This window comes from Sarcophilus harrisii, chromosome 1 (genome assembly GCF_902635505.1).
Source record: "Sarcophilus harrisii chromosome 1, mSarHar1.11, whole genome shotgun sequence".
Lineage (NCBI taxonomy): Eukaryota > Metazoa > Chordata > Mammalia > Dasyuromorphia > Dasyuridae > Sarcophilus > Sarcophilus harrisii.
In genome coordinates, this window is record NC_045426.1 from 315,885,951 (window position 1) to 315,898,733 (window position 12,783).

A 12,783-nucleotide genomic window follows, 5' to 3' on the forward strand; every position below is an offset into this window, starting at 1 on the left:
CACTGAGTCCAACTTCCTCATCTTGCAGATGACAATACTGAGCCACAGGAAAAAATTTTTTTTTAATTTAATAGCCTTTTATTTACAGGTTATATGCATGGGTAACTTAACAGCATTAACAATTGCCAAACCTCTTGTTCCAATTTTTCACCTCTTACCCCCCACCCCCTCCCCTAGATGGCAGGATGACCAGTAGATGTTAAATACATTAAAATATAAATTAGATACACAATAAGTATACATGACCAAAATGTTATTTTGCTGTACAAAAAGAATCAGACTCTGAAATATTGTACAATTAGCTTGTGAAGGAAATCAAAAATGCAGGTGGGCATAAATATAGGGATTGGGAATTCAATGTAATGGTTTTTAGTCATCTCCCAGAGTTCTTTCTCTGGGCATAGCTGGTTCAGTTCATTACTGCTCCACTGGAAATGATTTGGTTGATCTCGTTGCTGAGGATGGCCAGGTCCATCAGAACTGGTCATCATATAGTATTGTTGTTGAAGTATATAATGATCTCCTGGTCCGAGCCACAGGAAAGTTAACTATTCTAGTAAATGTTTAAGACAAGACTTTAACTCAGACCTTTCTAATTCCAAGTTCAATGTCTTATCCACTATGCCTGACTCCCTCAATTTGAGCAGAAGGATAAGCAGAACAATATTCCAACTACCGTGTTAAATTTGAATTATACAAAAGAAAACCAACTGTACATTACAGAAGTTGACAGTTGATAATGCAACCCCTTTTTAAAGTTTTTCTTTTTATACTGAAATGCTCATGTTTATTATTAAGTTCATAATAATTTTTTTTAAGAGTGGCTCAAAGGCAGAGCCAAGATGGTGAAAGAGAGAGGGATTTGCCCAAATTCTCCTCAAATACTTCTAAATACTTTTAAATAATGACTAAACAAATTCTAGAGTGGAAGAATCCACAAAGAGATGGTATGAAACAATTTTCCAGTCTAAGATAACTTAAAAAGGTCAGTAGGTAAGAAAGTTGCACCAAGGTAAGAGTAGAGCACAGTCCTGCTCATACCTCACCTGCACAGCCACTGCCTTAGCAAATTAAAAACAGGCCTCAAGACAACTGAATCAGTGGCAACAGTGGTGGTTTCCAGACATCTCAGCCCACAGACACCAAAGATAGCTTAGGTCAGCAGAAAAGATTTGTTGCCTGGGGCGAGAAGATAGCACAATCCAAGGCAGACTGCACAACTCCAGCAAACAAGGAGCAGGCCTTGGGAGCCTCTGAATCAATGGCTGCTTCCAAAGGTCTCAGCCCACAAATAGATAAAGGGAGTTGAACAGTTGGTCAGAAGAAGATTACAGAAGTCTCTTTGCTAGCATTAAAGCAAGAGTACATTGATCAGCCCATATTCATATCAGGGACACAGTTCTGGCTCACAGTTCCAGGGCAAGGAGTACACTAGAACTAGTACACCAGAACTTACAGCCACAGCACAGCATGGACTCTCCTCACATTTCCAGGCACAAAAGAGTGCTTGTGGTCACTTACAGATCAGAGTACAGGCCAGGAGAGTATTACAAATACTTCTAAAGTCATACTAAAGAAGGGATCCCAAAACTCTAAAAATCCTTGAAGGAGAAAGTTTCCTTCAACTCTACCTCAGTGAGGGTCCTGGCCAGAGGGAAAGCAAACAAGACAGTTTCATTCTGTTATGTAGCAAAAGGAATTCCAATCCTATTGAACTCAAGAAACTCATTGAATTCCAGCTCAAGCTGAAACCCAGGGAGTAGATGAGGCAACGTGGGACTCCACCCATGAGTTTCCTTCAGCTTATAGCCAAAGCTCCTATTATAAAAGAGCCAAACTAAAATCCTCTCTTTGCAGAGGTTCCAAACATGCCATGCTATGCCATGCTAGGCTATGTCATGGAAACCTCTGCCCGATGGAATAATATTCTTTTCCAGTGTTACCCTCTCTGTATCCTCACCTATTTCCCTAATGAGACTTTATGCCTCTCTGTCAGATTTCTAACCTTACTTCCCAATCCCTATAATTAAACCTCTTTTATCAATCTAGGTTTTTGGGTCTGTAAATTCCTTTACAGAGAATCTCTGCGCTGCCAGAAGGGAGTCCCCAAAACTCTCTACTCTTGTGCTGAATCCTAAGGGGGTGGAGGGGAGCCAAATCTTTCCATTTGGTTTCCTGAACCCCAAGCCTGCCACTAGACCTTATCATTTAACTCCCTGACCACCAGAAATGCTAATCTTATTTTGGTTCCCTAAATTTAGACCTCATCATTTAGTTCCCTACTAAAGGGAACCCCAAAACCTAAACCTCATCAATACCACCTTGGATGAATTAAAAATTTACAATTCCCTAGAAGAATCTCTGAAAGCAACTGCACAAAATCCCTGAAGTTTGGGACATTACACCTGTAATGATGTAATTACATTTACAACTATATGTGTAATTCTACATTTATACTACTTTAACAAACACTTAAAAGTCAGGTGAGAGGCTCAGAAAATAAGCAAACAACAGAAAAAGATTCCGACCATAAAAAGTTACTATGGTGAAGATCGGAACACACATTCAGAAGAAGATAACAAAGTCAAAGCTCCTATACCCAAAGCCCCCAACAAAAATAAGAAGTGGGGGGAAAAGAGAAAAGAATAGCAATTGATCTCAAGTTATAGAAGATCTCAAAAGGAACTTTGAAAATCAAATAAAATAAGTAGAGTTTCATTGGGGGAAAAAAATGAGCCTGATTCAAAAGGAAGTACAAAAAGCCAGTGAGGAGAAGAATACCTTAAAAAAAAAAAAAAAAAAAAACTGGCCAAATGGAAAAAACGTACGATAGCTCACTGAAGAAAATAATTCCATAAAAATTAGAATTCATCAAATGGAAGCTAATGATTTTATTTGAAGCCAAGAAACAATACAACAAAATCAAAAAAAAAAAAAAAAAAAAAAAAAAGGAAAATAATGTGAAATATCTCATTGGAAAAACAACTAACAGGGACAGTAGATCTAGAGAAATAATTTTAAAATTATTGGAATACCTGAAAACCATGATAAAAAAAAGAGCCTAGCCATCTTTTCTGAAGAGAGTATCCAACATCCTAAAACTAAAGGGTGAAACAGAAATGGAAAGAATACATTAATCACCTCCTAAAATGAAAATTCCCAAGACATAGCTAAATTCCAGAAATCCTAGGTCAAGGAGAAAATACTGCAAATATATGCAAAGAAAGAATTCAAGTATGGAGGAGCCACAGTCAGGCTAAGACAAGACAGAAGCTTCTACATTAAAGGATTAGAGGGCTTGGAATATGATATTCCAGAGGGAAAAGGAACTAGGATTCCAACCAAGAATCACCTACGAGCAAAACTTAGTATTAAGTGGGAGGAAAAATGCAAATTCAGTGAAATAGAAGACTTTCAAGCATTCTTGATGAAAAGACCAGAGCTGAATAGGAAATTTAACTTTCAAATATAAGATTCTACTGATGCCTAAAAAGGTAAACAGGAAAATAGAAGCATAAGGGACTTAATAAAGCTAATCTAGTTACATTCCTACATGGAAAGTTGATACTTGTAACTCAGAAGAACTTTCTCATTATTAGGACAATTAAAAAAAGTAAATATAGACTGAGAGCACATGTCAGTTGAATATTAAAGGATAATATCTAAAACAATTAAATTAAATTAAGGGGTAAGAGAAATGTACTGGGAGAAGAGGAAAAGGAAAAATAGAATGGGGTAAATTATCTAACATAAAAGAGGCTAGAAAAAGATTTTACAATGTAAAGGAAGAAGGGGAAAAGATGTGTGAATGAATCTTAATCTCACAGAACTGGCTCAAAGAAGGAATAATATACACTCAATTGGTATAGAAATCTACCTTACCCTCCAGGAAAATAGTAGGGAAAAAAGACACAATAAGAGGAGCAATAGAAGAGAGGGCATATTGGGGAAAAGGCAAGTCAGAAGTAAAACACTTTGGAAGAGGGACAGGTGAAAGAAGAAAGAATAGAATAAGCAGGAAGAAATAGCAGCAGTAATTGTGAAAAGAATTCTGAATCAAGTTTCTCTGATAAAAGCCTCATTTCTAAAACATATAGGGAATTGAGTCAAATTTATATTTTAAAAAGAGCCATTCCCCAATTGATAAATGATCAAAAGATATGAAAACTTTTCAGACAAAGTGATCAAAGTTATCTATAGCCATATGAAAAATGCTTCAACTCCCTATTGATTGGAGAAATGCAAATTCAAATAATTCTGAAGTATCACCACATACTTATTAGATTGGCCAATAGGACAGAAAAGGAAAATGACAAATATTGGAGGAGATGTGGGGAAAATGAGACATTAATGTATTGTTGGTGGAATTATGAACTGATTCAAGTACTCTGTAGAGTAATTTGGAATGCCAAAAGAGCTATAAAACCAGGAATACTCTTTGACCTAACAATACCACTACTAGGCATGTATTCCAAGAGAGATTTTTTTTTTAAAGGAAAAGGACCAATATGTACAAAAGTATTTATGGCAGCTCTCTTCTCAGAGCAAAGAATTAGAAAATGAGGGAATGCCAATCAATTAGGAAATAACTGAACAAATTATGGTATATGATTATAATGGAATACCATTATTCTATAAGAAATGATGAGCAGGATGCACTCAGAAAAACCTGGAAAGACTTTCATGAGCTCATGCAAGTTGAAATGTACTATATATATAGTAACAACAGTCTTATAAGATATCAACTATGAATGACTTTGCTATTCTCAACTATACAACGATCCAAAACAACTTTGAAGCTCTTTTAATGAAAAATGCTATTCATACACGAGAAAGAACAGATTGTGACTGAATACAGATTGAAAATTAAATGATATTCAGGAGAATTTTAGAATCCTAACACTTTGAACAATGGGATAATTGAATAACCAGAATATTTCCTTACCACAGCTTAATGGCGTTTGTGACTCATCTAGAACATATCATTAATAAATCCCAGGAAAAAATTAATTTTCAGGCTCCATCTCCTACCCCTCCATGTCTAAAATAATGCTCTCTTCACTTCTACCTTTTGGAATTCCTCACTTCTTTTAAAGCTTATCACAAGTTCTACCTCCTACATAAGAACTATATGACCTATCAAAATGTTTGTTCTTTCCTTCCTGCCCTTCCCTGCAAACCCCTCCCCCCCTTCCTTTCCCCCCTCCCCCCAAACTGTAGGTAATTTTTATTTACTTACATAGCCTGGGCATGGTGCTAACATTGCATCCCTTCTCTCCCACTGGACTGACTCACTCTAACCCGCCCTAACTCTGATCATTCTTGGGAATTTTCTGAGTATGGAGGCCAGTCACAACCACAACCGTGCTGTTATGACTCTTTTTTTTTTTTTTTTTTTAAATTTAATAGCCTTTTATTTACAGGATATATACATGGGTAACTTTACAGCATTAACAATTGCCAAACCTCTTGTTCCAATTTTTCACCTCTTACCCCCCGACCCCCTCCCCTAGATGGTAGGATGACCAGTAGATGTTAAATATATTAAAATATAAATTAGATACACAATAAGTATACATGACCAAAACGTTATTTTGCTGTACAAAAAGAATCAGACTCTGAAATATTGTACAATTAGCTTGTGAAGGAAATCAAAAATGCAGGTGTGCATAAATATAGAGATTGGGAATTCAATGTAATGGTTAGTGCTGTTATAACTCAACTCTCAGGATCATAAGGTGTGTGTATGAAGAAATTGGAGAGAGATACACTCCTCCCATTTGTCCTGTAGCTTCTGAGCCTCCACTGGTATGTTTCTCACACTATTAACTCAAATACATAATATTTACCAAACAAGAAGGCAACACAAAAATCATCACAATATTTACTCAATAAAATGTAAAAACAAGAATGATAGTAACATTTATGTCTGTGATAATCTGTGGCAACCTAATAGGGAGGCACATGATAAAGAAACTCCCATCCTAAGACAATACACAAATCTGTACCACAGGCCCTTATATCCTTGATCTCTTTTTTTTAAAAAATCACCGACTGAGCAAAAACATTTCACTGCTCTACTTTTCTTCTGGTTTTCATAGTTTCCTTGTTAAACAAACCAAGTTTTTGTCAGTCTCCACTCATCTAGCCACCCTTGGTATGGTACTGAAAAAGTACTCTCTCAAGCAAAATAGTAAAGCCCAATTTCTCTCCTTTTAGGTTACTAAGGGCAACAGAACAACACAAATATCCTGAGAAGTTTCCCCTCTCTCAAGCTGTAGATGGATCTGTAAGGTAATAAGTACAGACAATTCTTCTAATTGCAAAGGATAATGCAATTAGATTTCAACATTCTCATCCAAATAGCTCCCTAGATCAGCATGAAAATTGGCTTGTCAGCTTTGTTTACCTCCTGTCAGTTTTCTATCTTTTATAAATGGCTTCTCCTCTGCTCTTTTCTCCTTCTCTCATATAACCTTAACAATAATTTCAGTGATCATACCATGTTCCTCAAACAAATATTTGATTTATGGTTTATCAACTATTTCCTTCAAAACTTAGAGAGTAATATGTTAATGAGCTGGTAGGCTATAGTATATATAGTCATCTTTAGATAGTACTATTTTTTCAAACAGGTCCCCTCAGCAGTTATCTGAAAAGCAAATTTATCTCAGGTCCACAAAATAGTCCATGTCTCTCCTTAAATATTTTTATCTTTTGGGTTATATTTCTTCTTAAATGATTTCATCAATGTTTCACAAATAAATATTCTCTTCTGTCCTTTTTAGAAATCTAAATGTCTACATAATAAAAAGTCAATACCTTATACTTATATGCATATATGTAAAATTAAAAATATTATATAAATGTTGGCTATGATGTTATTACTTCATAAAGCTTAACAAAGCAATGACATAATTTGTCATCATGATAAGAAATACATTTATAAGTGCATTTTATTTTTATCCCTCTATCTCTTAGATTGCCAAAGATAGTTCTGCAAATTTTAAAGGTTATAACAAATGCTTAAATAATGCAAAAAAAAAATTCTTACAAAGAACAAACCCCAAGTCTCTAATTCTGTCATCTAAAAGATTAGGAAATACACAGGCGGCTACTGGATACTTACAACATGAAATCTTGCTCCCAGCAAGGTTGGTCCCCTCTAACTGCAACTGTTGTACTCTTCACATTTTGTACTTTCAGGGTCACATATGTATTAAATTTCTCTAAAGAAAAAGATACAGAAGTTAAAGAGTGAAGAGTTTAATTATTATAATATGATCCCCATAAAGCCTTTAATTAATACTTCAAAAGATAAGTAAATTTCATTAGAGTATCATGAAGCCCTTCCTTGACCCAGTAGTCATTTTCATGAATTGCAACTGTCAAAAAAATGGATTATTTGATCACCAACTTTCTGGTCACATGACACACTAACAGCCTGGTACTCATTTCTGGACCAGTACTTAAACCATTTTCTCAGTCTATACTCAGCAACACAGTCTTCAAAAGTTCAAGCCACTATCATGTTATGATAAGGCATCTGAGCAGGTGTATCACAGAAAAGTAAAATTACATATACTTCTCAATAAAAAAATAATTAAAATAGTTTGGAAATTACTTATTTTTTAAAGGAAAATATGGTTAAATTAAACCTTGAAAAGAAAATCAAATCAACAAATACTCATAGCCACTGCTGTGAGCAGAGTACTATGGAATAACAAAGAAGCATGTTACCTTGGTTTTGCTTTTGCAGAGATTATAGTTGGGAAAATAAGGCACAAATATATGAAATTAAACAATGTAAAGGGAAATCAAAGTATGCGAAGGTCAGAGATTTCTCCTCTAAAATAACTTAGTAATAGGACGTCCTTAAGATTGTTTATATATAAAGGCCAGGGTAGTTTCTTATTTTTTTTCTTTTAAAGATAACTTGTGATAATAACCACACATAAAAATGGCACTGGAAATAATTTAGTCATCTCAGTGATGAGTAAACTAAATAACATGATAATATTCCACATTACATTTCTGAGCACACCTCTATCATTAGAGTAACATGTTTTCCAAGCCAAAAATCAGTATATATAGTTTAAAAAAGAATTTTCATTGACCAAAGCCTCATTAAAAATATACTTTTTTTAAAAAAAATGTGTACTAATTCAGAATGTATGGCTGTTTTTATCAATAATCTACCAATCTCCAGAAAGACATCCCATAATAATATTTTTTATGCTTTCAGTAAACTTTTTCAAAATAGGAGAAAATTGCCTTTGGCTCTTTGCACAAACTACCAGATCAGTCTTCTCACACATTTTTGGAAAATTAAGGCTGATATAATCAAGTCAACCAAAGCATAAACTCTGAACATTTTAAAATCATGCACATGTTTCATCTGAATTACTAAAAACATTTGATTAAAAAAAAAAAATTCCAGACAATATGCCTGCATTACTGGAAGTAGACAGTTCCCCCTTACCTAATCCAGGAAAAACCTGAAATTTGAACTTAATCAAATAATGATCAAGAAATCCAATGAAAAACTATAGTTTGTGATATTTTCTACCCCAGAACTACCCCCCCCCCAAAAAAAAATCTCAGCCAGAAGCCCACAAGCAATAGGAGAGACTGCCACTAGAAAAGCCAGAGCCAGTAAAGGCAAACAAGTGGGCTGATAGCATGACTAGAGGGAGCCTTAGGACAAGAGCAGACGACACCCCTGAAAAAGCCCTAGAATTGTTAGAAATCCACACTGAAGACTTTACAAACCTTAGGGAGCAACTAGAAACCATGCTAGCTCTCGTTATAGGACAAGCCAACTGCTCTAATGTCCCTAACATTCTATCCTGAGATGCCACTGAAAGCTCTGAAGATACTGAATTGTGAACTTCAAATCCAGGAATATCTAACTGTGAAAGGGGAAGGTCAGGACAGGAATCCAAATCAGAACCAAACTGTGCCAGGCTGGCTGTGATACAAAGTCTCATTTCAAAAATTACAAATGGAAAGAAGAATAAACAAAAAAGATACTACCAAATATAAGAAATTGTTATAGATCTACACATACCCCAACTATATTTTACTACAGCAAGCAGAGGGGGGGGGAAATGAATTTTCCATTTCTCATTTGATAAACGGTCAAAGGATATGACTAAGCAGTTTTCAGAAGAAGAAATGAAGCTATCTGTAGTCATATTAAAAAAAATATGCTCCAGAGGATCAGGGAACACAGGTACACTAAAAAACTGTTGATGTAATCATGAACTGGTAATATAGAATAATTTGTAACTATGCTCAATGGGTTATAAAACTGTGCATACCTTTTGACTCCGCAACACCATGTCTGTACCCCAATAAGAGCAAAGAAAAGAGAAAAGAATGCATATATACAAAATTATTTATGGCAGCTCTTTTTAGTGGCAAAGAATTAGAATCTGAAGGGAAAGTCATCAAATGACATTGATTTTGATGAAGTACTATTGTGCTGTATGAAATGATAGGTGGGGAAGGGTTTCAGAAAAAAAGAAAAACATGGCAAGACCTACATGAACTAATACAAAGTGAACCGATACAAAATTATTGGGCACAGTAACAGCAATGCTGTAATGATGATTAAATGAATAACTCTTAGCTATTCTCAGCAACACAATTATCTAAGAAAATTCCAAAGAATTCATGATGAAAAAATACTAGTCACTTCTAAAGAGAGAATGATGAAATCTGAGTGCAAACTAAATAGAATTTTCTCAATTTGTGGTGCTTATTTGTGATATGGCTAATACAGAAATATATTTTACATGATTTTACCTATATAATTGATATCATTTTGCTTGCTTTCTCAGTTTGGGGGATAAGGTGAGTGGAAAGGAGAGAATTTGAAACTCAAAATATAAAATGGAAAGAATGTTATAAATAAGTTTTTATAATGATAGTGGTTAAACACACTTTAACTGTGTATATCCTAGAAACAAAAATAGTAATAATTTTAGTAATTAATTGTTCAATTAATTTTATATGAGTAATTAGTGAATTTTTTAAGCTACTTTACTAAAAGACCCATAAGACAATAATCAATAATAGGTCCTAAATGAGTGAACATTTTTATATTAATGATAATAATCACATTTAAGAGATTGAACCTGTGACTTCATTGATAAAAGGACCTCCAAGGTAAGAAAATTCCCACTATATAGGCCTGCATTTTCTCTATAACTTATAGACTCAGAAGTGGCCTGGAAGGTTTTGACTTGCCCAAGAATACACAGCACAGTCTGAGGCAGTACTTGTAACCCAAGAATTCCTGGTTACAATGCCAATACTCTATTTATGCTATCAAAATGCCTCATAATTTTTGCTATTTGTTAATATAAGGTTTCTTTAGAGGAGTTTTTTATTCCATAACTTTATTTGAAATTGTATATTGTTACTATAACATTTTATTTGCAAAACTAATTTTATACAATCTTATTTCCAGCAAGACTGGACTAGGAGCTCTTCTACAAGCTCTAGCTATTACCTCTTGCTTCTATGTGATAGTGTAGGAGTACCTTCCTTCATTTCAAACTTGCCCAAGTTATCTTCTTCAAGATTCAACTAAGATACCACCTCTTTCCTGATCTTCCTAGCTGTAAATTCTCCCTTACCTACATCTGTCTCGAATTCTTTACATCTTGACCCTGAACTCATTATACCCAACCCTGCAATGATAATTTGTGTACGTGCCACTCCTTTTAAGTTTCTTGAGGTCAAGAATTATATCTTTAGTAGTATCAAAGTCTAATCAATAACTATACATTATGATCCTGTTATGTGTCACATACAGTGCTAAACGCTCTAGATACTAACAGAAAAGTGAGACAATTCTTGTCCTCAAGGAGCTTATATTTTACCAAGGAAAGGCAGTACATTCACAAATGAGCAAAATATAGGTTATATACAAAATAACCACATAGAGATTTGGAGAAGGACTAAAGAATGGGGGAGTCAGGAAAGGCTTCTTGGAGGGAAAGAATTTCAGGAATGGGGCATAATCTGTGCAAAGACACTGAAAAAAGAAATGGGATTTCATATACAGGAAACTTCAATTGTGTCTGGAACATTTAATGCATTGGGGAAAGTAACATATAGTCAGGCTGTAAAGATAGGCTGGAACCAAATCAAAAAGGATTAATTTAAATGCAAAATATGCAAATTTTGTATTTCCATGAGGAAAAGAATGATATAGTCAGCAACTGTTTAGAGCTGGAGGGGCAAAATGAAGAGCTGGATACAAGGGGACTCCTGCAATAATCCTGACAAGTAGTAAAGTTAATCTCATTGGAGATAACACAGGGACGATCATCTGCCTCTTTTTGTATCTCTAAAGCTCAGCATAATGCCTGACATAGAGTAGTCACTTAGTAAAGGTTTATTGAATGAATGAATGTATTGTCTACTAATCATTCTGGAATCATGATATTACCAATAGGGTTATGTTCCCTAAATGGCTGTTTAGTTAAGCCAAGAGTGAATTTTAGAATTAATGAGAACAGTAAGAATAGCTTTGATCAATTAACAATAGATTAACATGTAAGCCCAGGAATCCTAGTAATTTATAATCAATAAAGTAGACAAAGAAACGAGAGCATTAAAAAAAAAAAAAAAAAAAAAAAAAAAAAAGCTCAGTTGAAAGAGCAGATCAGAATAAACATTACGAGGCAGAGAAATCTGGAACAGGAGTGCAAGTTTATCCTGAATTGAGTGTAGGAACTTAAATATAGTTGAGAGCTCCTGCTTACCTACTCAAGCTGAAGTCAGTAAATACTATGTGGATAGTGAGAAAAATGATTATTTCTCTCATATTAATAACAGTTTATCATTAGGGAGATCCAGTATTTTTTCCACTTCCTATTTCTGAATGAGGAAATAAGTCCCTTGTAGGTTAATCAGCCAGCATTTAAAGGACAATACTGATATTGAGATTGATTTAACTTTTTCCTCAATCTTTTTCAGATTTCTATTGGGAAAGCACATTGTGTTCTTCTCAGGCTTGGGTGGGGAGGGGTAGATTCTTTGTCTAACTTGCCTAGAACTGGGGGTGGTCTGAGAGTATTGATGTGCTCATCATCAGTCATGTTCCTCAGTACTTCATTAGAAAAAGTTCACCTTTCATTAATATTCATTCTTTCATTAATTGTTAATCAGAGTTGACTGCCATCTGTCAGGAACATTCATTCTTCCAAGGGCACAGAAACATCAGTAGAGTCAAGAGACAGTTAAATGACCAATCCTTTTATTAAGTTACTATACAGCCATGACTAATTACCCAGAAATTATGTCTCTTGAACTTTTCATACATCAAAATAGAATTAATGACCAAAGGAATATAGCAGGTTCCCTTCTCTATATTTAGGAGATTTGGTTGTAAAGATAACCTCAAGGGGACTGTGGGAACTGAGTGTGGATCACAACATAGCGTTTCACTCTTTTTTTGTTGTTTGCTTGCATTTTATTTTCTTTCTCATTTTTTTCCTTTTTGATTTGATTTTTCTTGTGCAGTAAGATAATTGTGTAAATACGTATACATATATTAGATTTAAAGTATATTTTTACCATGTTTAACATATATTAGATTGCTTGCCATCTAGGGGAAGGGTGGGGGGAAGTGGGGAAAAGTTGGAAGACAAGGTTTTGCAAGTGTTAATATTAAAAAAAAAATTATCCAGACATTGTTTTGAAAATTAAAAAGCTTTAATTTAAAAAAAAATAGATAACCTCAAGGACCGATAGCAGAAATGAGAG

At 34.6% G+C, this 12,783-nt stretch overlaps 1 protein-coding gene across 7 annotated transcripts in view; it reads right to left on the minus strand.

Moving 5' to 3' along the window:
* LOC100918963 (protein unc-13 homolog B) overlaps positions 1-12,783 on the minus strand; it is a 327,802-nt gene that overhangs the window by 237,129 nt on the left and 77,890 nt on the right. For all 7 annotated transcript variants that reach the window (XM_031945396.1, XM_012543050.3, XM_031945394.1 and 4 more), the window contains exon 3: positions 7,130-7,229. In XM_031945396.1, coding sequence (XP_031801256.1) covers positions 7,130-7,229 — 100 coding nt within the window. The remainder of the gene's footprint in view (positions 1-7,129; positions 7,230-12,783) is intronic.